This window comes from Notolepis coatsorum, assembly GCF_963971535.1.
Source record: "Notolepis coatsorum genome assembly, contig: SUPER_7_unloc_2, whole genome shotgun sequence".
Taxonomy (NCBI): Eukaryota; Metazoa; Chordata; class Actinopteri; order Aulopiformes; family Paralepididae; genus Notolepis; species Notolepis coatsorum.
In genome coordinates this window covers 261,388-286,706 of record NW_028174879.1, presented here as the reverse complement: position 1 = coordinate 286,706, position 25,319 = coordinate 261,388, and the positions used below count along the sequence as shown (strand labels likewise).

The 25,319-nt window shown below is 44.6% G+C and overlaps 1 protein-coding gene across 1 annotated transcript; it reads right to left on the bottom strand.

Annotated features, from left to right (window-relative positions):
- Positions 1-25,071, bottom strand: LOC311232731 (E3 ubiquitin-protein ligase TRIM35-like; the record flags this gene model as incomplete). The annotated part of the gene is made up of 5 exons (XM_084338312.1): positions 1-69; positions 9,206-9,506; positions 19,708-19,730; positions 21,884-22,114; positions 24,676-25,071. The coding sequence occupies 5 exons, from the start codon at positions 25,069-25,071 to the stop codon at positions 1-3; spliced, it is 1,020 nt and encodes a 339-aa protein (XP_084194438.1).
- Positions 25,072-25,319: the final 248 nt, after the last annotated feature.

Genomic DNA, 25,319 nt, shown 5'->3' with positions numbered 1-25,319 from the left:
TTAAGGAACACAGGCCATCGATGAAGCTCCTCCATCCTCTTCGGTCTTGTGCCGCTCCAGATGTTGCCTCTGATGGGCAGATGTTTATATCAGGGTGTTTGGCATCACCAGTCGGTCCTATATCGAAGTATGGGTAGAGTTTCTCAGTGAAGGTGTGTTTATGAGTGCAGATGTGAGTCATGTCTTCAGGGTCGTAGAAGGACAGCTTCCCCCTGTTATAGTCCAGCTGTACTCTGACCCTCTGGGGGCTCCTCTTCACTGTGAGGATCTGACTCAGACCATTAGTGTACTTACCTTTCCTATAACCTAGAGCCCAGATACCATGTTGTGGTGATGTCTTTAGCCCCTCACTCTTCATGTCAAATGACTCTTTAGCTACACCTATAGACCAGTGAGGATGGTGTTGGGGAAAATGTGTATGGGGTGGACTAGTTTAATATAGGTCAACTAGCAGTGCTGAAAGACGGTCTGGCTGACGTTCTTAAAACAACTTGGACAGATGGACATTTCAGTACGGCACGTTGTGTGCTGGTAATCTCGTACATCGTATCGCTTTCATATCTTGTTCTTTTCTCTCTTTCATACATACACAGCACACACACACAGGCACAGCACACACACACAGACACACGGACACACACATACACAGCACACACACACAGACACAGCACACACACACAGACACACGGACACACACATACACAGCACACACACACACAGACACAGCACACACACACAGACACACACAGTCACACAGACACACACACACACACACAGACACACACAGTCGCACAGACATACACACCGACACACACACACACACACACATTCCCTGTGACACAATACACACATACAATACACATACGTCTGTACGCAGACGCACACACACACAGACACACACACACATACACACACACACACACACACACACATCTCACTCTCTCTTCAATGTTCTTAAATGTTTTACATCATATCGTGTGTGTACATCATATCTTGTTTATCTCTCTTCATGTTCTTAATGTTCTTATCTCTCTCCGATGTTAAATCTACGTATCATCTTAATGTACGTCATGTCAGATCTGACATGATATGATACGTCATCATATCTGTCATGGGGGGGCAGGACTGAGAGGGGATTTAGGGGACGAGCAGAGGGATTGGGAGTTAGAGTGTTTTTTGTTCAAGCTGTGGTGATCCTCTGCTCGAACCATAGCTTCTGCTGTTAAGAACTTCTTTTCTTAAATAAATTACCTACTTGTTACAATTGGAAATATCGTCTCCTGCTGTGTTAAACAACCTTCAGCCACAACATTTGGTGACCCTTGACCTGTAGACCGCCCTGCCGGGCCCCCTCACACGGCCAGCTCCGGACCTCTCCCGTAGAAATTCTGCCGGTTGTCGACAAAAAAAGGTAAGCGTTGGGCTTGTTATTATAAATATCCGTCAGAGTTTCTGCGGGAGGAAAAAGTTGAGCTGACTGTGTTGACGAGGTCTGGATGGACGGCTAAAACGAACACGACTGGTGAGGTGTTTACACTGGGGCGATTCCTCTTTTAACAAGCTATAAGTGCGCCACTAATCAATTTTAATTGCATGTTTTCGACCTCTGGTCAAATTTTTCTCCATCTCTTCAAACCTCTCCCCGACTCTCTCTCTCTCTCTCTTTCTTTCGCACATCTGTAGAAGATAACTCATTCTGGGCGTAGAGCCAGCAGGTCTGGGCGTTGAGCCAAGAGAGATAGCTCTCTCTCTCTCTCTCTCTCTCTCTCTCTCTTTCTTTTGTACATCTGTAGAAGATAACTCATTCTGGGCGTAGAGCCAGCAGGTCTGGGCGTTGAGCCAAGAGAGATAGCTCTCTCTCTCTCTCTCTCTCTCTCTCTCTCTCTCTCAATTCAATTCAATTCAAATAGGCTTTATTGGCATGAAATATCAACATACTTATTGCCAAATCAAGTCCAATATACAAACAATAACATATATATTATTAAGCAATAAAACATACCATAATATTAGCAATAAGTAAAACAATCAACAGAAACATATTAAATTACAAAATAATCATTCAATCGGGTAGTCATTTTACAGATGTAGCCACCCAGATACGTGTATTTACAGGGCTTGTTCTCTTATTGTATGACAACCATCTACATATTTTGCAGCTAATACTGTACACTGACTTTTCTCCCCACATATATATAACAGCTTTTGATTATCAGGGAGATGGATGAACTGTGGATCAATTTTATTTATTTTATAAAAGAAAACTTCTCTTAGATCCTTGTATTTCTCACAGTATAGTAGGAAGTGAGGTTCTGTCTCAACATCCCCCTGATGACAAAGTGAACACAGCCTGGCCTCTCTGGGCAGCCAGTTCTGCCTGTGACGGCCTGTTTCTATGGCTAGACTATGTCCACTCAGTCTGTACCGTGTCAATGTCTTTCTTAATTTTATATCATTCACAGTGGTCAGGTATTCTGCCACCGTGTACTCTCTGTTTAGGGTCAAATAGAATTCTAATTTACTTTGAGATTTGGTTGATTTGTTCCAATATTCTATATAGTTTTCTTTTTGTTTTGAGGTTATTTGGTTGGGCCAGATTTTTTGGTATCTGTCCTGAGGCATTTGTGGGCAGAGATTTCTGACTAGCTGGCAGAGGGGACTCTTATCTGGGTTCATCTCTTGGCTCTGAAGGGCTTTGTAGTGGTAGGAGTGGGGGTCACTTGATTGGAGGTGTGTGTAAAATTTTATGGCTCGCTTTTGAATTTGAATGATTAGGGGGTATTGGCCGAGTTCTGCCCTGCATGCATTATTGGCAGTGTGTCTGTGGACCTTAAGTAGGTTTTTGCACAATTCTGCATGCAGTACTTCTAATGGGTGTTTTTCCCATTTTGGGAAATCTTGGTTAGTTAATGGACCCCACACTTCACTGCCATATAATATTATTGGATTTATTACGGAATTTAGAATTTTGAGCCAGGTCCTAATTGGGATGTCAATTGGAATTTTCCTTTTGATGGCATAAAAAGCCCTTCTTCCCTTCTCCTTCAATTCATTCACAGCCATCTCTCTCTCTCTCTCTCTCTCTCTCTCTCTCTCTCTCTCTCTCTCTCTCTCTCTCTCTCTCTCTCTCTCTCTCTCTCTCTCTCTTCTCTCTTGGGTTTGCTGACCCCTGGTGGTAGACATACATACATACACACACACACACACACACACAGTCAGTCACACACACACACACACACACACACACACACACACACACACAGTCACACACACACACACACACACACAACCACACACACACACACACACAGTCACACACACGCACACACACACAGTCACACACACACACACACACAGACACACACACACACACACACACACACACACACACACAGACACACACACACACACAGTCACCACACACAGACACACACACACACACACACACACACACACACACAGTCACACACACACACACACACCGACACACACACACACACACACACACATTCCTGTGTCCCGGTAGACAGCGGGTTGTGACACCGACACACACACAGACACACACACACACAGTCACTACACACAGACACACACACACACACACAGACACACACCGACACACACACGCAGACACACATTCCTGTGTCCCGGTAGACAGCGGGTTGTGACGCACACACACACAGTACGCACACACACAGTCACACACACACACACACAGTCACACACACACACACACACAGCAAAGACACACACACACACACACACACACAGACACACACACACTGACACACACACAAACACACACACATTCCTGTGTCCCGGTAGACAGCGGGTTGTGACGCACATACACACAGTCACACACACACAGTCACACACACACACACACACAATCACACACAAACACACACACACACCGACATACACACATACACACACACACACACACAGACACACACACCGACATACACACACACACACACACACACAGTCACACACATACACACACACCGAGTTGTAGTAGCGTTGTAGTTGTAGATCTAGGTTAACTGTGTCCTGGTAGAGTAGTGGTAGATCTAGGTTAACTGTGTCCTGGGGTAGTGGTAGATCTAGGTTAACTGTGTCCTGGAGTGGTAGTTGTAGAGTAGATCTAGGTTAACTGTGTCCTGGGGTAGTGGTAGATCTAGGTTAACTGTGTCCTGGAGTGGTAGTTGTAGAGTAGTAGATCTAGGTTAACTGTGTCCTGGAGTGGTAGTTGTAGAGTAGTAGATCTAGGTTAACTGTGTCCTGGAGTGGTAGTTGTAGAGTAGTAGATCTAGGTTAACTGTGTCCTGGAGTGGTAGTTGTAGAGTAGTAGATCTAGGTTAACTGTGTCCTGGAGTGGTAGTTGTAGAGTAGTAGATCTAGGTTAACTGTGTCCTGGAGTGGTAGTTGTAGAGTAGTAGTAGCTGAAGTACAACCACACACACACACACACAACACAATAAACACATATACACACTAAACAACGATGCATACAGCAGAGGACATACTGTTAGACCGGAACCCGCTGATAAAGAACCTAATTCTCAAGGTTGGTGTCCGTTGGCAGAGGCGTACAAAGGCCGGGGACACAAAATGGCCTTCCGGAGGTACTTTTGATCTCGACATATGCGAAGAGATGAATGTAATGATTCGTAACCACAAGCCAGGCGACAGCAGCAAAAAGAGGTTGAAAAAGAGGACAGAAGAGTTGGGGGTAATGAAGCTCTACGCCCAGAAGGGGAGAGCATACAGGCAGGAAGCTTTAGCGCTAAAACACAATTAATACCCACATCAGATCCAATCTCTATGACGTATAACAACAAGACCATAACAATACCTGTATTAATTTCGGACAGCACCCCGCGCAATCTCTTGGGACGAGATGCAATGTGTAAACTAGGCTGTAAAATCCTATGTACGCCTGAGGGGATTCAAATTGAACAAGACGTGTACCAAATGATGCTACAAGGGACGGGGGAGAAAGAGGCCACTGTGTTCTGGCTGGGCAACATAGATGCAGAGCTGCAAAGGGTCTGTGACCCCTGGGAGCCATTTCTGAAAACCCAACTGCCTCAGTCTAGACAAACAAACATGGAGGCACATTGCACACTACAATACTTGACGAATAGTGACCTAGTTAGGAACAAGGCATGGTTGCAGGGACAGCCCGAGCAGGTGCAGATTGACTCATCTACGATAATTGTAGGGAGACAGGGCGCGGCGTTGAGGGTTAACACGGGTAAGTATCTACGGGAACAACATAGACTAAGAGACACCGCCCCACACATCACTCTGAGAATAAATCCTGGTTACGAATCCGAACATCTAGGTTCAATGATACAGGAATCCGAGACTCAAAGGTGGGTCTCCACGGAATCTCCGCTAATTTGGAACAGCGCAGATGGGAGTTTCATAAAAATAATGATTTCCTTTTCAGTTTTGGCAAAACCGCAAGTAATCAGATTACCAGGAGACCCTTGCGTTATTCCAGAGGCGGATGCTTTGCTGGAACAGGACATGTTGGCGCGCACCCCGGAACGGTTGTGGTCAAAACACGACACAGATGTGGGTCTAATATTGTCGGCACAGCCAGTGAAGGTCAGGTTAAAGAAGGGTTGTAGACCACCCTTTATCAGACAGTATACAATGAAGCCAGAGTCGGAGGAAGCTATATCACATCAGATTGAGGGACTGTTAAAGGGGGGAGTGCTCGTCCCTTTCAAATCCAGATGTAATACACCTATCCACCCAGTGCTAAAGGCGGACAGGGCTAGGTACAGACTGGTACACGATTTGAGGGCGGTGAACGACGTGGTGTCTGGACCAGAGGCGGAAGTCGCTAATCCACACACCCTCCTGACAAACATCCCGAGTAGCTCGCAGTACTATACGGTCATTGATCTCACGCAGGCATTCTTCAGTGTTCCATTGGAAAAAGAGTCTCAGTATCTGTTTGCTTTTACCCACAGGGGGAAACAATACTCTTACACCCGGTTGCCACAAGGGTTCGCGCACTCGCCGCATTACTTCTCGAAGGCGCTCAAGGAAGACTTGCAAGGAGTGTGCGACACACTACTCAGCACGGTTTTACTGTATGCAGATGACATTCTAATCTGCTCGGATACACGTCAGCAGTGCCATGAGGACTCCATCAAAGTTTTGAGTGGATTAGCCGTGGGAGGCCACAAGGCATCCCGTTCAAAACTGCAGTACTTCCAGCCAAAAGTTGAGTACTTGTCTCGCGTCATTCAAAAGGGCATAAAAAACATCTCACCCACGCAACTCGAAGCTGTATCCAAGGCACCTAGGCCATTGACGGTCCGACAGATGATGACGTTTTTAGGGATGACTGGGTACAGCTCTGAGTGGGTGGAGGACTATACGATAGCGACAGCGCCGTTGAGGATGATGATAAAAGAGGCGGGTACAGACAAGCTTCGCGCTCCCTTGACATGGACCGAGGAGGGGGAGGACGCGTTCATAAACATTAAGCGTCTGTTGTTACAGGCCCCTGCCCTGGCGCTGCCGGATTATGAGAAGTGTTTCCACCTATTCATCTCACATAGAGCGCAGCATGCGACAGCTGTCCTGACTCAAACACAGGGGGGGAGTGGGAAAAAACAACCGATAGCATATTACTCTAGAGCTCTTTCGCCGGTGGAGCAGGGTCTGCCACCTTGTTATCAGGCCCTGGCCGCAGCACATTTGATGTATGAGAAGGCAACGGCCGTGACAATGGGATATGACATTTGCATTTGGACACATCACAAATTGGCAAACTTGATTGAAAGAGGCAAATTTGTTCTGACCAGCCAATGGCAACAGGCTTACATGAGGCTCCTGCAGTACTCGGACGTTACGATAAAAACATGCCACGGCAGTAACCCGGCGGATCTGGTACCACTCCCGAGCGAGGGTCAACCGCATGAGTGTGAGGTGGAGGTACAGGCTTTCGTGAAACTCCGTCCTGATTTGGGAGTCGACCCGCTCGCGATAGCAGAACTCTCACTTTTTGTGGATGGGTCCTGCTATCGGGAGGGGGAAAATTTAAGGTCAGGATACGCCGTCGTACAGTGCAAACCTAACGGAGAAACACTAACAAGAAAGGCCGAACAATGCATGCAACCATGTTCGGCCCAGCTTGCAGAACTAATAGCACTAACAGAAGCATGCATAATAGCTAAAGATCGCACGGTTAACATCTTTACAGACTCTGCGTATGCGCATGGCGTATGCCACCTATTCGCGGCCATTTGGAAGGCAAGAGGCTTTAAGAAATCGGATGGCTCAGGTTGTGGCGCTTATTCAGGCTGTAAAGTTGCCCAAAAGCATTGCTATCGTAAAGTGCCAGGCACACAGAAAAGACCTGTCCTTTGTGACGACGGGAAACAACGCGGCGGACGAGGCCGCGAAGGCGGCGGCTGCGGTGCCGTCCACGGCTGTTCTGATGTTTGCGGCCGAACTGACGACTGAGGTAACTGAGGATAATTTGAGTGATCTTCAGGACTCAGCCACGCAGGCCGAGAAACAGTCGTGGACGGAGAGGGGGGCTGTAAGGGGGGCAGATGGTCTGTGGAGGAGTCATAACGGTTTGATAGTCGCCTCCATCGATCTTCTGTCCTTAGTGATACCTGAGGCTCATGGTGTTGATCACTGTGGAAGAGCAGAGACCCTGAAACGAATCACGAAAATGGGATTTTGGTCCCCAAAGCTTCAGGCACAAATTGACGTTACACTAGCCAGGTGTTTAACATGCTTACAGGGCAATGTGCGCAAAGGAGTACCGACAGTGGCGGCTTACACACCCCTCCCTGAGGGACCATTCAGACATCTGATTATGGACTATACAGACATGATAACGCCAGTGCAGGGCAAACGATACCTCCTGGTAGTAGAGGACTGCTTTAGTCGCTGGATTGAGGCCATTCCATCTAAACACAAGAACGCGGACACAGTGATCAAGTTCCTGTGTCGCGAGGTCATTCCGAGATTTGGAGTTCCCACGATATTACAAAGCGATAATGGCCGCGAGTTCATCGACAAGGTGGTTAAAGGGCTGATGCAGAAATTAGGTATAAGACAGCGCCTTTCCTGTGTCTATAGTCCCGGGTCGCAGGGGAAGGTGGAAAGGGCCAATCTGGTCATTAAAAACAAACTGTTGAAAATCTGTATGCAAACTAAGCTTAACTGGATTGATGCTTTGCCACTTGCTCTGATGGCTATTAGAAGCAGCGTAAACCGCCAAACACAGCTAACACCGCATGAAATGCTTACAGGCCGCAGCATGCCAGCACCGCCATTTAGACACCTGGCTAGGGGCCCGGCATTAGATATTTTTGAGCAAGATCTGAAAAAATATCTTCAGCAAGTGACTAAAATACATGAAGCTGTGTTTCGACAGGAGCAGAGAAAGGAGAGAAAGGGGGTGAAGGAGGCGGAGAAGGAAGCCACCAAACCGAGACTGATCCCTGGGGACTTGGTCTTCGTAAAGGTCCACAAGAGAAAGTGGTCATCACCCCGGAGAGAGGGCCCGTACGAGGTGATCCGATCGACTGGAACGGCAGTCCAAGTCAAAGGATCAGCGACCTGGTTCCACTTCAATCACTGCATAAAGGCCAGCGGCGATCTCTTGGGGGATACAATCGATCGCAGTTATGCAGAACCCGACATGGAGGGTCCGAGACGGCAACTGGAAGGTGCAGTGCCTGCTGATGCTCCCGCAGATGTTGGCAGCAGTGTGCGGACGGTCGGCCGGGCACAACGACGTCATTAAGAACCGTCACGGTCGACCCGTCCTTGAGGATGACGGGTTTGAGTGGGTAGGAGTCCCACGGGGTCCCGCTCAGGCTCAAGTACCAGCAGGCTTTCATGACCAGGCTCAGAATCAGGCGCCCCCTCTTCCCTCCATCGAGGAAGGGGGGGAGAAGATAAGACTACAACCAAAAGGGGTGTTTCCCGTAGGACCGCAAGGGCATGTTTTTGATTTTGACCATTCCCCCGTTACAGGCGGGGATACTTACCATTATACTAACGAGGATCGGGTTGTGGGGGTAGATAGGGGATTCGAACCATAGCTTCTGCTGTTAAGAACTTCTTTTCTTAAATAAATTACCTACTTGTTACAATTGGAAATATCGTCTCCTGCTGTGTTAAACAACCTTCAGCCACAACAATGGTCTCCCACCTCCACCTCCCAGCTGTGTTCTCCTGAGCTGAAGCTCTCAGAACCCAGAACAATGGCATACACCATGTTCCTCTCTGGGTTGTCAGGGAGCTGCTGCTCTGTGTCTGTGCGTCTCACACTGGTCAGATCATCAGATATAGAGAGGCAGGGTGGTGCAGTGTTTGGGTCCAGAGTGACAGGAGTGAACTTGACCCTCTCCTTCATCTTCTCCCAGACTCTGAAGGTCAGGTTGCCCAGGTGTTTGGCCTCGTCTATCAGCGCTCCTGAGACCAGCTGTGGACGAGGCAGGTTGCACTGAGCTCTGGAAGAACATTCAAGAGTCAGTCCTGCTGTGGGCTTAGCTTCAGAGCCGCAGAGAAGAGAGAGATATTGATTTCCATAAAAATAACTGTATTCCATCTCTTCTCCATCATGTTTCTAATACAATCATTTCCACTCAATCAATAAATACACAATAAATACATACATACATACTATTGTACATTCCACTACCCTCTCAACTTCAGTCACATCATCCAGATCATCCAATTACAACAGCACCTGTAATCTGAGATGCAGATTTAAAAGGAGAGAGAGAGAGAGAGAGAGAGAGAGAGAGAGAGAGATTTTGATTTTAGAAAAACATTTATTTACATATTTCTCATTACAATGTACAATGTGTATGTCAATACAATTAAAACAACTAACTACACATTATATCGGGCAGGGGCGTATTTGGCACGGGGGACTTGGGAATGGGTCCCCCCCATTTTTTCAGAATGCAGTTAATGTCCCCCCCCCGTCTGACTACCTGTATGCAAAGAGTAGTAGATGGGGGTCGCATTTGCACAGGCCAAGTACCCACTCGCTAAAGTACTCGTCTTTGCATAATAATAGCTCGGGTCGTCCCCTCAGCCGAGGTGTGTGTTAAAATACGTCATCACATACGGTATAAAGAGAGATAAGATAAGACATTCAGTGCTATGTCCGACTCCTACCTGCGTGCAGCAACAACGAGATGGCACCGTCGCCCAAGAGGAGAAAGCTACTTCTTCAAAGCAAACTAAGTTTTGCTACGCTGTCGCCCGGAGCTAAACCAGCAGCAGTGACGACACCACCACGAAACAGGAAGGCAAGTAACAGCATTTTAGCAGATTTTCTTTTTTTAATATAGGCCTAATGTATTTGTCCAGATTGACTATATAGCTATAGCTATTTGCCTGTTTGTTTCTCTTGAAAATAATCGTGGTTCATAAGTCCATGATTGATTGATTGATTGAAAAGTTTATTAACAGATTGCAGAATGGGTACAGTACAGTACAGCTCAATACATAAATTGTTAAGAGGATGCAGACCTGAGAAAGACTTTCGTCTTGTTTCCATCAGGGTCCCCCATTTTCAATTCATCATATGACACACACGACATACAGATAGACAGTACTGCTACATCTATACATTTATGACATACCAGATTTTCAAATACAGTACTGTTTGTGATACTAAAAAAATCCAGAAAAAGAGTATACATTTGACATAGAAACTGTGCATTGGAGGAGGTTGGGTAGGTGGGGTGGGGCTGTACATTGGAGGTGGGGGGGGGGGGGGGTGGGTAGGATACAACCCCATTGTAATCATCCTGACAAAATAATGATGAATTGAAAATGGGGGACCCTGATGTAAACAAGACTAAATTCTTTCTCTGGTCTGCATCCCCTTAACAATTGTGTGTATTGAGCCGTACTGTATTGTACCCATTCTGCAATCTGTTAATACAATTTCCAATCAATCAATCAATAATGGGAATGGAACACTGGTGCATTAATGTTTTATTAATGTACGCTGTCCCCATGGTTCAAATAAATAAAGTTAGTAAACCTATACCCGTGTTCTAATGGTTTCTCTCTTTTTGGGTTTGTTTATTCTGCAGGAGGATGCAAATACGGCTTCTGAAAGCACACAGACAGTGCATGTAAACGTAGATGCACAGCTGCAGCGTGCACTATCCCCACCACTGAATGACAGAAATTATGTAAGTAACAATAATGTCTTAACAAAATACATATTTGACTGTGTAGTGGATGGTTGGATAGATGCTGGATAGACACAGAGCTCCCTGCCCCCTCCCCTCAGGTTTGGTGTGTGAACGATGTCATGGTCTGATTACCGGTACTCAGGCCGAGCACTCACACCAAACCTGTGAATGTGATGGGTTGCATTCCATTCCCAATAGCCTGTTTACAGAGTCCATCAGCAAGACATAGTCATTTGCAAACAAGATACAAACTCATTGTAATCATCCTGACAAAATAATGATGAATTGAAAATGGGGGACCCTGATGTAAACAAGACTAAATTCTTTCTCTGGTCTGCATCCCCTTAACAATTGTGTGTATTGAGCCGTACTGTATTGTACCCATTCTGCAATCTGTTAATACAATTTCCAATCAATCAATCAATAATGGGAATGGAACACTGGTGCATTAATGTTTTATTAATGTACGCTGTCCCCATGGTTCAAATAAATAAAGTTAGTAAACCTATACCCGTGTTCTAATGGTTTCTCTCTTTTTGGGTTTGTTTATTCTGCAGGTGGATGCAAATAAGCCATATCAGCCCAATCCAAGAGAAATACCAGGTCAAACACTGGCAAACAAAACGCTACGTTTCCAAGAGAAATGGTTTAAAGCATTTTCTTGGATTCACTACAGTCATACACACAGTGGAGTCCTGTGCTTTTATTGTGCAAAAGCATTTCAACGTGAGAAGTCTACCCTGGCGAAATACACTGATCCAGCATTTGTTTCTGCTGGATTCAGAAACTGGAAAAAGGCTGTGGAGAGATTTACTGATCATACAAACAGCAAGTCTCATAAGCTTGCAGTTATGCAACATTATCAGAAACCAAATCCTATTAATGCTCAGCTTTCTAGTGCTTTGGCAGCATCACAGCAAAAAGCCATGTCATGCTTGAAGAAGATCATGAGCAGTGTGCAATTCCTGGGCAGACAAGGTCTGGCTCTCAGAGGCCATGAATCAGATCAAGGAAATCTGTCTCAGTTACTCAGGATGAGATCAGCTGATGACTCCAAGTTGTTTGAGTGGCTTAATTCACGTGTCGATTACACAAGCCCCCAAATCCAAAATGAAATGTTGAACATAATGGCAAAATCCATCATTAGAGATATAGCCACTGAAATCAGATCACAACCACAGTTGCAATACTCCATCATTATTGATGGAACACAGGACATCACTGGGACCGAACAGGAATCAATCTGTCTTCGCTATGTTGACCACAACCTTATTCCCCATGAAGAATTTGTTGGTTTATATGAAGTGTCGCTCACAACTGGACAAAACCTAGCAAATGTAGCCAAAGATGTGCTGCTTCGTCTTGGTTTGTCTCTTGATGGGCTCCGGGGACAGACATATGATGGAGCAGCAAACATGTCCGGAAAATATTCTGGTGCACAAGCCTATATTTCACAAGCACAGCCACTGGCTCTGTATGTACACTGTGGTCCTCACTGTGTTAATTTGATAACACAGGCAACTTGCACAGCTTCATCTGTAGTCCGTGATGCTCTGCAATGGGTCCATGAATTGGGGCGTCTGTTTGGACTTTCAGGCAAGTTCAAGAACATCTTCAGCAACATTGCCACATCTTCACATGGATCCTTCACCACACTGAAGCCGATGTGTCCTACACGGTGGACTGTGCGAGTCGCAGCAGTGCATGCAGTCCTCAATCAGTATGCGGCAGTGTTACTCAGCTTGGAAGAGATGGCTTCAACTGGCTCTGAATCAGCTACAAAGGCAAATGGTCTGCTTGACAGATTCCAGAAAGGAAACACAGTTCTGGGACTCCATCTTGCTTTGGAGGTTCTTGAGGCAATGGAATGCCTCAACAAATCCTTGCAAAGGCGAACCACCACAATTACAGGGATGCAGGCTGCAGTAGAGTGTGTCAAGACAGCTCTCCACAAGAAACGAACAGAGGAAAGATTCCAACAGGTATATGTCACAAATATAACAGTACTATATATGTATGTCCCTATCCTATGTCATAAATGTCATTAAGAATTGAAAATCCTGACTAATAATGATGAATTGAAAATGGGGGACCCTAATGTAAACAAGTCTAAATTCTTTCTCTGGTCTGCATCCCCTTAACAATTGTGTGTATTGAGCTGTACTGTATTGTACCCATTCTGCAATCTGTTAAATAAAATTTTCATTCATTCACAGATATTTGACAACACCGCAAAGCTGGTCACCTCACTAAACATCGATCCGATGGAAATGCCTCGTATCCGCAACCCTCCAAAACGTCTAACTGGTGACGCTGCAGCACATGTCCCAGCAACTTCTGTGGACTTCTTCAGAGGGGAGTTCTTCAAAATACTGGACACAGCAGATCTGCAATTCCGAGAGCGGTTTAATCAAAGAAGCTTTGAAGTGCTTCAGAAGTTGGAGGGTGTGCTTATTAGGGGAGAAAGTGATGACATTGTGGACAAGTATCCAGAGATGAACAGGAGGATGCTGGATGTTCAGCTAGCCATGTTCAAAGCAACTAACACCTATGCATCAAGCACAGAAGCTGCAGACATCCTGAGAGGCATGTTGCCTGAAGTCAGAGGTCTTTTTGATCAGGTGGAGGTCCTTGTGAGGCTGTTGCTGGTTGTTCCCTCATCCTCTGCTGAAGCTGAGAGGAGTTTCAGCGGACTCCGGAGGTTGAAGACCTGGCTTCGCAACTCCATGAAGCAGAAAAGGTTGAACAGTGTGGCAGTTTGTCATATACATCAAGAAAGAGTTGATGCCTTTGACATTAGAGAACTCTGTGAGGAATTCATCTCTGCCCATGATCGGAGACAACATGTCTTTGGAAGCATTGGATGAGTTTAAATGTGAAAATGTCAATTTAAATAATGGAGAAGTCACTTTAAAGGAATGAGGTATATAAAGTCACTTTAAGGAAAGAACAGATGTGGCTCTTGTATAATATAGTTTAGATACATTAAGTATAATAATGACAAAGTTAAAATTGTATAGTAGTCTACATAGAAACAGGTTTGTTATATAACTTATGTACCAGTGCATAAGAGTGATTTATGTTAATGTTTTGTACCTGTAATTAAATTTGATTAAAAGTGATTGGTGATAGATAAAGGTGATAGATACATTAAGAGCTAAAATTGTATATTGTATAGTAGTGTTTCTCAGGAACCTAGCATGTATTTTTTTTTTTATCATGCATATCTTGTATTACTGTGTTCATAATTGCTAATTGAAGCACCATATAATAAATGTTCTTTCACCATAAAACTTTCAAATTTGTTTATTATTTGTCACAACAATACTTGTTTCTGTATGAGCTCAAAAAAAGTCAACCAACGAACTAGATTCTTGTACCGGATCTCCTCTCTGGTAAACAAGAATACCCTGAAGACTCTGGCAGGAGCACTCATTCAAGGGTACTATGACTATGCTTACCTCATGGTACCAAAGCACCTCAAAGGCGCTTAAAACGTTTATGTCACAAATGTAATGGTAAATGGCTGCTTTTTTATATAGCGCTTTTATCCAAAGCGCTTTACAATTTGTTACTCACATTTTTACCCATTCACTCACACATTCACACACCAACGGCGGAGGCAACCATGCAAGGTGCCAACCTGCTCATCGCGAGCAATTAGGGGTTAAGTGTCTTGCTCAAGGACACATCAACACGCTGCCCGGGAGGAGCGGGAATCGAACCGGGAACCTCCGGATTGCCAGACGACTGCTCTACCTCTCGAGCCACTGTCGCCCCAGTGTATCAGTACTAAATACCTATATGTCCCTATGCCATAAATGTCATGTATGTTGTGTATTTCATAAATGTCTATATGAATTGAAAATGGGGGATCCTGATGGAAACAAGACAAACGTCTTTCTCAGGTCTGCATCCCCTTAACAATTGTATGTATTGAGCCGTACTGTATTGTACCCATTCTGCAATCTGTTAAATAAAGTTTTCATTCATTCATTCACTCAGTGTGTCGTTTACATGGAGAAATGGCGCCACCGCTTGGAAAAATGCGGTATTGCACCCCTGGTATTAAAAAAAATAAAACTAGGTAGACGGCCCCCCCCCTAACCCCCCCCCCCCCCCCCATCGCCGTCACTCGCCACGCCCCCAAATCTGTCCCCCCCACACATTGAGAGAGAGTTACGCCAGTGATATCGGGCAACATACGTCCCCATCACACTTAAAACCACATGAGATCCACAACAAAAAAAATGCTAAAATACACCTGTCCGTCTGCAACACAACAAAAAAACATTGAAGCTCCACTCAAACAAAAAAATATATATACTTCCATTCAACACATAATATGTCATCAAGAACAACATATGAGCAACCCAAAAAGGTCCCGTCAGTCCATTTCCAGCTCATGAAAAAAAAGATCCCCTTCATCCGTTCCACCGACATAATCCTGCAACAGGTATTGTTCCCCGACGCTCCGCGCTTCAGTCCAATCGTCCAGACAGACCCTGTTGTGACAGGCCGTCCTCAGCCCCAATAAAGAAGCCACTTCCTCTGACCCGGCTACATTCACAACATCTTTCAGTGTCATTGTCCCACCTGCTTGCAGACACTGTCCAAGCCCAGGTCTACTCCCTCCCTGAATGTCCAGCCGGGCTCCACACATCAGAAGCTCCATTATCACGGTAACACTATATTATCCAGTTTTCTGAGCTTCTGAACAATCTTCCTCAGTCTAAAAACTTCCTGGGAAGTGTACCCCCCATTGTTCTTCGACTTCATTTGAGTCCTTGCTGAAAAAATAAACATCCAAATCTTCAAAAAAATCTTCCACTTTGACACTTCTCAAATTTTTTGTTGTGTGCAGGAACTTCTGTATCTGCCTGACTGCATAACATTTTTTCCGTTGTGAACCAGACACTTGAGAAGCATTTGGGAACTCATCTTCCTCAACACTTGAGATGTCATCCCCCCATTGTCTTTCAACCTCATCCTCGTCCATACTGGACTGAGAGGAACCTGTGTCTTCTATGACCAAACTTGTCACTCTTTTCTTATCCTGAGAGCCCACCCCTCCATCACTTCCCACCACGCCATCCACTGTCTGACTGCGTACATTGTCCACCACATTCAAATGTTCCCCTATTACTTCACTTGTCAAATTTTTTTGATTCCTTTTTTTACCCTGACGCAGTGTTGGGCTTGGGGGGACAAAAAAACCTCTGCTCTCCTCTGTTACCTCGCCACTTGTTGAAGGGGGGGCAGCATCTCCGATTCCCACCTCCTTACCTACACAACCACTGGTTGAGGGGGGAACAGCGTCTCCCACCCCGCCCTCCTCTGTACCTGCACCACCCCCTGTTACCCCACAGTCGCCACTAGTTGAGGGGGGGGCAGCTTCCCTCACTCCTCCCTCCTCTGTACCAAGGCTCTGCTTCGTACCTGCTACACCGGTTCTGTGACCCTGCAGCTGGATACTATCTGCTGCGCTACTGTCAGTCTGCAAAAGGACTCTATTCACATTGCTGGCGGTCTGCAGCGGGACCCTGTTGTCATCACCGCTCTCTGCTGCGCGCTGCACCACTCCCCCCTCCTCTGTACCACTACCTGCGCTGATCTCAGCCCCGCGTTCCCCTTGGGGCGGCTGAGGTCGCCTTGCCCCTCTCCCCGCACAATCGCGGGAGATATGACCCAGTTCCCCGCATTTGAAACACTTCCCCGAACTACCAGAACTCACAAAAATCACATAATCAAACTCATCAACCTTTATCTTAAAAACCAACTCAAGCTCCTCTCCGCTGTTGTTTAGAATCATTAAAACCTGTCGCCTGTGTGAGACAACATGCTTTAAAAGCGGAGATTTACATCCCGACGACATTTTTCTTATAGGGGAAATTATCTTCCCATGTCGTGCTAGTTGACTTCTCAATAGTTCATCACTGATGAACGGCGGAACGTTGGAAATAAAGACATTTCTGCCTGGTGTGGAGAGCGGCTCTACAGAAAGAAAAGCCCCGTCAGCACTTATCCCCGATTGAAACAGTGTGTGCACCAGGCACGTGCATACATAGGGGTGAAGGGGTGCCCGGGCACCTGCCTTTTTCATTTTTCATTAGAAAGTGCCCTTTTTATGCCACTTTTTTTTTTTTTTTTTTTACTGTTGCACATATAGCTATACTGCCCTGCCCTTCCAAATGAAAGATGTCACTATAGAATCTAAATATTAGGTAAAGAAAGAGAAATGCCACCCCTCTTGTAAATAATAGGTCCTTCCAGCCTGGAAGGACCTATTACGCATAGGCATAGCACGTGGGTGGGTGATGATCATGAGATAATGTAAACCGCGCTGGGCCAGCAGCACAGCAGTGCACTGAACACGAAATTGATATCCAGCTGTTGTTGAGCTCACACTCGAGTCGAGACCTCTTTTTTTACAGTTACTATTTCAACTAAAACAAAGCAAGAGTACACTTCATCAGGTAAGGTATTTGCCCAACAAAATAAAATGTCGGGTTTGCAGTGCACTGTATATTTTCGTGAAACACGTCGCCAGATCACCCCTCCCCAGCCCCTCCCTGTCTTCTGCTAGTGCAGGAAAATCACGCAGCATACTCTCTCTCTCTCTCTCTCTCTCTCTCTCTCTCTCTCTCTCTCTCTCTCTCTCTCTCTCTCTCTCGCAGCTGTTGGTCTGGAGCGCATATTGTGTTATTAAAGGGACACTATGTAGTTTTGGTGACATCTATCGGTGAAACTAAATGTACCATAGACTTGTATTAACCCCAAAAATCGGGCTCGCGCGCTATGCGCGCTCGCATTGCATTTAATAATTCATGCCCTTTTCTCATTTCGGGCACCTGCCTTTCTAAAGTCCTGTGCACGTCCCTGGTGTGCACCTTGTCCAACGAGTCAAGAAAAATCACTACACCTTGATTCATCTTCGCAGCTGATTTAATGCTTTTATGTCCAACAATACTTCCAACTGCCAAACTGCAGTCCTCTACTGATACATCAGGAACAGATATCTTAATACCATGCTTTCTACCAATCTTAGAAAAGTCCATAATGGCGTCTGACGTCATCCAGCAGCACAGCCTGGCCGATGCGGCCAAACAAACAAAACACTCCCACTTAACCCTATACACACCAAAACACACAGCAACCAGCACTCCAACCTCCAACCTCCAACCTCTCCAATCTCATTCCCAGCATGCACCGAGAGAGAGAGAGAGAGAGAGAGAGAGAGAGAGAGAGAGAGAGAGAGAGAGAGAGAGAGAGAGAGAGAGAGAGAGAGAGAGAGAGAGAGAGAGAGAGAGAGAGAGAGAGAGAGAAGAGAGAGAGAGAGAGAGAGAGAGAGAGAAAGAGAGAAAGAGAGAGAGAGAGAGAGAGAGAGAGAGAGAGAGAGAGAGAGAGAGAGAGAGAGAGAGAGAGAGAGAGAGAGAGAGAGAAGAGAGAAGAGAGAGAGAGAGAGAGAGAGAGAGAGAGAGAGAGAGAGAGAACAGCTCGCGTGGTCGTCCACTTCAGAGCAGAAGCGCACGGATTTACATTGGAACAGCTGTAAATGCCTATTATTTATTATTTATATACATATAGAACTGCTCCACGTGGATTTTAATATATCATGCTTTAAGTACTGTAGTTTTTAATGTAGTTGGTGTTTCTTTATAGTGGTGAGTGTCTATGTATTGTGACTGTATGTTTGTCTTTCAACCACTGAAGCACAAATGAAGTTCCGAAAGGGAAATAAAGTCATTTGAAGTTGAAGTTGAAGTCAGTCCCCCGTTTGAAGATAAAAAAATTTAAATAAAAGATTTCCAGTTCCAGTGTCCATTTTGCATGTATAACCCGGTTATTATCTCATTAATTAGAATGTTAGAATGAATTTTAGAATGATGATCAGTGTGACTGTACTCCTGAAAAAGTATAGTAATATGGTTTATTTGTATTGGGAAAGATACAGACACATTAACTGGTTGAACAACATCTATATGTGGTAATAATGCAGATATTGAGTGTGTTTCTGTGAAAATGCGTGTGGCGCACGCCTCTGAATCCAACCGGAGCGGAAAAAGAACTTCGCTTCCCGCCCGCGAGTCACGCACACCACCCACGGCCGTGGTGAACAGCGACGCCCGTTAACCCTTTCACTGCCACACGACAGAAGGTTAACCCCGTTACTATCACACAACCGACGGTCGCCGGGTTAACCTTCTGTCGTGTGGCAGTGAAAGGGTTAACCGGCTGTCGTGGTGGCAGTGAAAGGGTTAACCGTCTGTGTATTGTCGCAGTGAAAGGGTTAACCGTTTTGGTAGTGCGGCGGTGAAAGGGTTAACATGGGAGCAGTCAGGGAAAGAGAGTCAGAGAGAGAAAGGAGAGAGAGAGAGAGAAAGGAGAGAAAGATAGAAAGAAAGAGAGAGAGAGAGAGAAAAAGAGAGATAGAAAGAGATAGAGATGAGAGAGAGAAAGAGAGCGACAAAAAGAGAGGTAAATCACTTACCTTTTCAGTGTGGTCTTGTAGTTCTATGGAGGTAAAGACAGATCAAGTTAAACACTACACTGTAAAACTGAGCGTCATCTGGTCACTTTTAAACTATCAGCTAATTGTATTAAACTAAAACTGTGTAAAATGCTATTCATAAATGGTTCAAATGCATTGAATTCAGCTCAATTCTATTTCAAACGGCACATATTTTTTATTATGTATAGGTTACTAATACTTATTTAATAAATATGAATGAACCCCAATCCCAGTTTTTACAGTGTACTAAACATCCTCAGCATCATTCCCTATGAACTGAAGAGAGACCAGTCCTGACCTGCAGGAAGGAGACGTGTTCAGCGTTCAGCTCCTGCTCTATGGCCCTGATTGTGTCTGAAAGGGTTGACATCTCTCTGTCCAGCCCCTCAATCTTCTCCTTCATCGTCTGGCTCTTCTGCTCCTCTTCCTCCTTCAGTGCAGCTACCCTGGCCTCCTTTTCCTCATGGAGAAACTGGAGAAGCTTCTTAAACTCCTCCTCAATCTGCTTCTCTGTGTGCAGGGCCTGGACCTGGAGATTATAAGATAAGATAAGATATTCCTTTATTGATCCCCTTGGGGAAATTCAGGCATCATAGCAGCATGGGGGATGGGGGGGGGGGCAAGGGCATCATTTTGTTTTCAATGGTGGAGGGGACACATTTGTGGGGCGTGATTAGTGGCTGTAAGGTCGTAGATTTAAAAAAAAAAATCAGTTGTGCAAGTACATTTTGGTGAGTTGTTTCTATATACAATTCACTTATGACAAGTCATAACGCAGCACGAGTCTCGGAACGTGAGAGAAAGAGAGAGAGAGAGAGAGAGAGAGAGAGAGAGAGAGAGAGAGAGAGAGAACAGCTCGCATGGTCGTCCACTTCAGAGCAGAAGCGCACGGATTTACATTGGAACAGCTGTAAATGCCTATTATTTATTATTTATATACATATAGAACTGCTCCACGTGGATTTTAATATATCATGCTTTAAGTACTGTAGTTTTAATGTAGTTGGTGTTTCTTTATAGTGGTGAGTGTCTATGTATTGTGACTGTATGTTTGTCTTTCAACCACTGAAGCACAAATGAAGTTCCGAAAGGGAAATAAAGTCATTTGAAGTTGAAGTTGAAGTCAGTCCCCGTTTGAAGATACAAAAATTTAAATAAAAGATTTCCAGTTCCAGTGTCCATTTTGCATGTATAACCCGTTATTATCTCATTAATTAGAATGTTAGAATGAATTTTAGAATGATGATCAGTGTGACTGTACTCCTGAAAAAGTATAGTAATATGGTTTATTTGTATTGGGAAAGATACAGACACATTAACTGGTTGAACAACATCTATATGTGGTAATAATGCAGATATTGAGTGTGTTTCTGTGAAAATGCGTGTGGCGCACGCCTCTGAATCCAACCGGAGCGGAAAAAGAACTTCGCTTCCCGCCCGCGAGTCACGCACCCACCCACGGCCGTGGTGAACAGCGACGCCCGTTAACCCTTTCACTGCCACACGACAGAAGGTTAACCCGTTACTATCACACAACCGACGGTCGCCGGGTTAACCTTCTGTCGTGTGGCAGTGAAAGGGTTAACCGGCTGTCGTGTGGCAGTGAAAGGGTTAACCGTCTGTGTATTGTCGCAGTGAAAGGGTTAACCGTTTTGGTAGTGCGGCGGTGAAAGGGTTAACATGGGAGCAGTCAGGGAAAGAGAGTCAGAGAGAAAGGAGAGAGAGAGAGAAAGGAGAGAAAGATAGAAAGAAAGAGAGAGAGAGAAAAAGAGAGATAGAAAGAGATAGAGATGAGAGAGAGAAAGAGAGCGACAAAAAGAGAGGTAAATCACTTACCTTTTCAGTGTGGTCTTGTAGTTCTATGGAGGTAAAGACAGATCAAGTTAAACACTACACTGTAAAACTGAGCGTCATCTGGTCACTTTTAAACTATCAGCTAATTGTATTAAACTAAAACTGTGTAAAATGCTATTCATAAATGGTTCAAATGCATTGAATTCAGCTCAATTCTATTTCAAACGGCACATATTTTTTATTATGTATAGGTTACTAATACTTATTTAATAAATATGAATGAACCCCAATCCCAGTTTTTACAGTGTACTAAACATCCTCAGCATCATTCCCTATGAACTGAAGAGAGACCAGTCCTGACCTGCAGGAAGGAGACGTGTTCAGCGTTCAGCTCCTGCTCTATGGCCCTGATTGTGTCTGAAAGGGTTGACATCTCTCTGTCCAGCCCCTCAATCTTCTCCTTCATCGTCTGGCTCTTCTGCTCCTCTTCCTCCTTCAGTGCAGCTACCCTGGCCTCCTTTTCCTCATGGAGAAACTGGAGAAGCTTCTTAAACTCCTCCTCAATCTGCTTCTCTGTGTGCAGGGCCTGGACCTGGAGATTATAAGATAAGATAAGATATTCCTTTATTGATCCCCTTGGGGAAATTCAGGCATCATAGCAGCATGGGGGATGGGGGGGGGGGCAAGGGCATCATTTTGTTTTCAATGGTGGAGGGGACACATTTGTGGGGCGTGATTAGTGGCTGTAAGGTCGTAGATTTAAAAAAAAAAATCAGTTGTGCAAGTACATTTTGGTGAGTTGTTTCTATATACAATTCACTTATGACAAGTCATAACGCAGCACGAGTCTCGGAACGTGAGAGAGAAGAGAGAGAGAGAGAGAGAGAGAGAGAGAGAGAGAGAGAGAGAGAGAGAGAGAGAGAGAGAGAGAGAGAGAGAGAGAGAGAGAGAGAGAGAGAGAGAGAGAGATCGTGCTATTTATTATCTACAATGTATAAAACAACAGCCTAGAGCAGGGGTGGGCAATTATTTTTTCCAGGGGGCCAAATGAGCAACTGAAAATATTTTGGAGGGCCGGGCCAAAATTCCGAACTCAATTATGCATAATATATTTTATTTCTATATAAAAAGCAGTAAATGGCATTGTTTTGACCGCTGGTAAGAGTGTATGTTATTATTTGGCAATTAAAAGGTGAGGTTAGCTTTCAAAAATATAATTTATTCAAATAGAATTTCCAAAATGATAAATAATAATAATTATAAACAAAATGTGAAACATTTAACTCATTTTCAGTCACATTAATAACAAAGGGCATTTTGAGTTTCATATACTATTGAAACAAGGATTTTCTTAGATTTCTAAAGACATCACATCATCTTTGTAACTAAAATAAACAAGACATGTCACTGAACTGTGTAACTGTGTAAAGAAAAGTGTCCCAGTTTTGTAGCCTTTTTGACTTTACATTTAATGTTTTCAGAACTGTAAGGACCCCCTCGAAAACGAGATAGCATATCTCAAGGGGTTTATCCTTCAAATAAATTTCAAACTGTGCAAAACCTGGCACAAAAAAAAAGTTGCCTTGAAATTAATTGCAACTTTGTAATTTTTTTTTCACATGGCTATGCATTTCATGAGCAAAAATGACCTTGCCCTGCAGTTGTGTGTTCAGTAGGGATGGGTACTGTTCACATTTGAACCGATACGGTACCGGTACATGTGAATCGATACCGGTACCCAACGGTACTTTTTCAGTAATTTAGTCTCTAAAAATGTAATCTACCTACCTCAGTTGTAAAAAAAAAAAAAAGTTAAAAAGAAAAAGTTAAAAAATAAATAAAAAATAAGATATTATTATTTTTTTTTAATTATGATGTTATCTTTTGCGGGCCGGTCAGAATCAACAATGCCCAGGTCTGGCCTAGAGGCTTTTAAATACAACGAGGTCATAGACAGATATTTCACACAGACCATGGTTCAGTTTCACACCAAACTTTCAGGGGAGGGGTGCTCTGTATCTGAGCACACCTGACGACATGGCTGTTGTTGTTGTGCAAAGACAGCTGTGCTCGGTACTTAGCGTGTGCACACAGACATGCGACTCGTCCCTCGCCGGGTGCTCACCTTGCCTTTGCATGACAATGGCTCAGGTCGTCAGAGACCTGAGCTCAGAGATGGAACAAGCAGCCGTTTTCCGTGTGGTCCAAGTGCCGCGTCGCGGCTCCGTTTATTATCGTGTAACATTGTTTTGGACGGTAAAAAAGTGCAGGGGACCATAACTGCCTTCTGAAAACATGCAGGGGGGGGGGGGGGGTACAGGTAGTAAAAACAACACACGCAGTGTAAACAAATAAGTTTAAGGAAATAAGTCGATATAATTTACTATCTAACTAACTATACAGCATTCACAGTGTCACATAAGGTGCAGTATGCATAAGTAGTGTTATAATTTACTATCTAACTAACTGAAATATACAGTAGGGGGGTTAAAATCATGTCTCTCCCACAATGGACTACAAATGTACAATAGGGCACTTATTTTTACTGTGTGCAGGTTGAGTGCAGCTGCAACCTTACAGTAAATAATTTATCATTAATACAGAATATTTGTACCTTTACGTGTTCTGCTGTGCGGACGCATGTTCGTTTGATTTCTTTAAAGGCCTGTAGCTTGTCACGTAAGGTCTTCAGTGGAGCCTGGAGCTGCTTCTGCAATGGAATTCATTCATTCATGATGTATTTCACTTGAAAGATGCAAGTCTGAGGACTCTGTGCTGCAGCACCGGTTTCAACTCACGGACTGGAGTACGTTGGCCACCCAGGCCACCCTGGACTCCCACACTGACAGTGACATGGACTCCCACACTGACATTGACTCCCACACTGACATTGACTCCCACACTGACTCCCACACTGACATTGACTCCCACACTGACATTGACTCCCACACTGACATTGACTCCCACACCTCCTACGTTGTGGACAAAAATAAATCAACTCCAACATCAGTGTCTGAATCTAATCCCATCTAATTGTTCTGATTGTCTAATGTTTCTGTATTCATTAACAACGTGACAACAATGTTTACTCTGTGTATTTATTGAGTATAATTAAAGATTGAATAAATTAATATAATAATGATTTTGCCATACCTTGTGATCCTCCGAAGCTTCCTCTATGGGGCAGCAGTTGTGGCTCTTGTGTTTTCTGGAGGACTGACACACCACACAGATGGGCTGGAGGTCATCCAGACAGAAGAGCTTGAGTTTCTCACCGTGCTGACTGCAGAGCACCTCAGAACCTGCTGGAGCTCCCTGGCTTCTCTCCCTGAAGGCCTCACACAGGTTCTTCAAAGCCAAGTTACGAGGAGGATCTAACATTGAAGAGACTTTCCTACAAAATGGACAGTTCTTGTCTTCTCTGTCTCTCCAGCATTGTTGCAGACAGGCTTTACAGAAGCTGTGGCTACACAACAAGATGACAGGATCTGTGTAGATGTCACGGCACACGGGACAAGACAGATCCTCTTCACAATGAGACAAAGCCATTTTGTCTCTCAGTAACACTCCCTCCTCTGGAAAGCTCCCTGAAGTGTACTTTTTACTTTTGTTATAAACTTACTTAGATTCAGTCAGCAGCTGGTTGAAGTCACTGTTTGATCACTAGTTATGAGGGCAGACGTTCCACTCGTGAGTAGTACGTTCGTTGATAAAGACAAATAATGTCCACAGCCGCTCCAGTGTAAAACAAAGATATCCAAATGGTTTATTTCTCTTCCACAGCGAAGTCTTTCTTT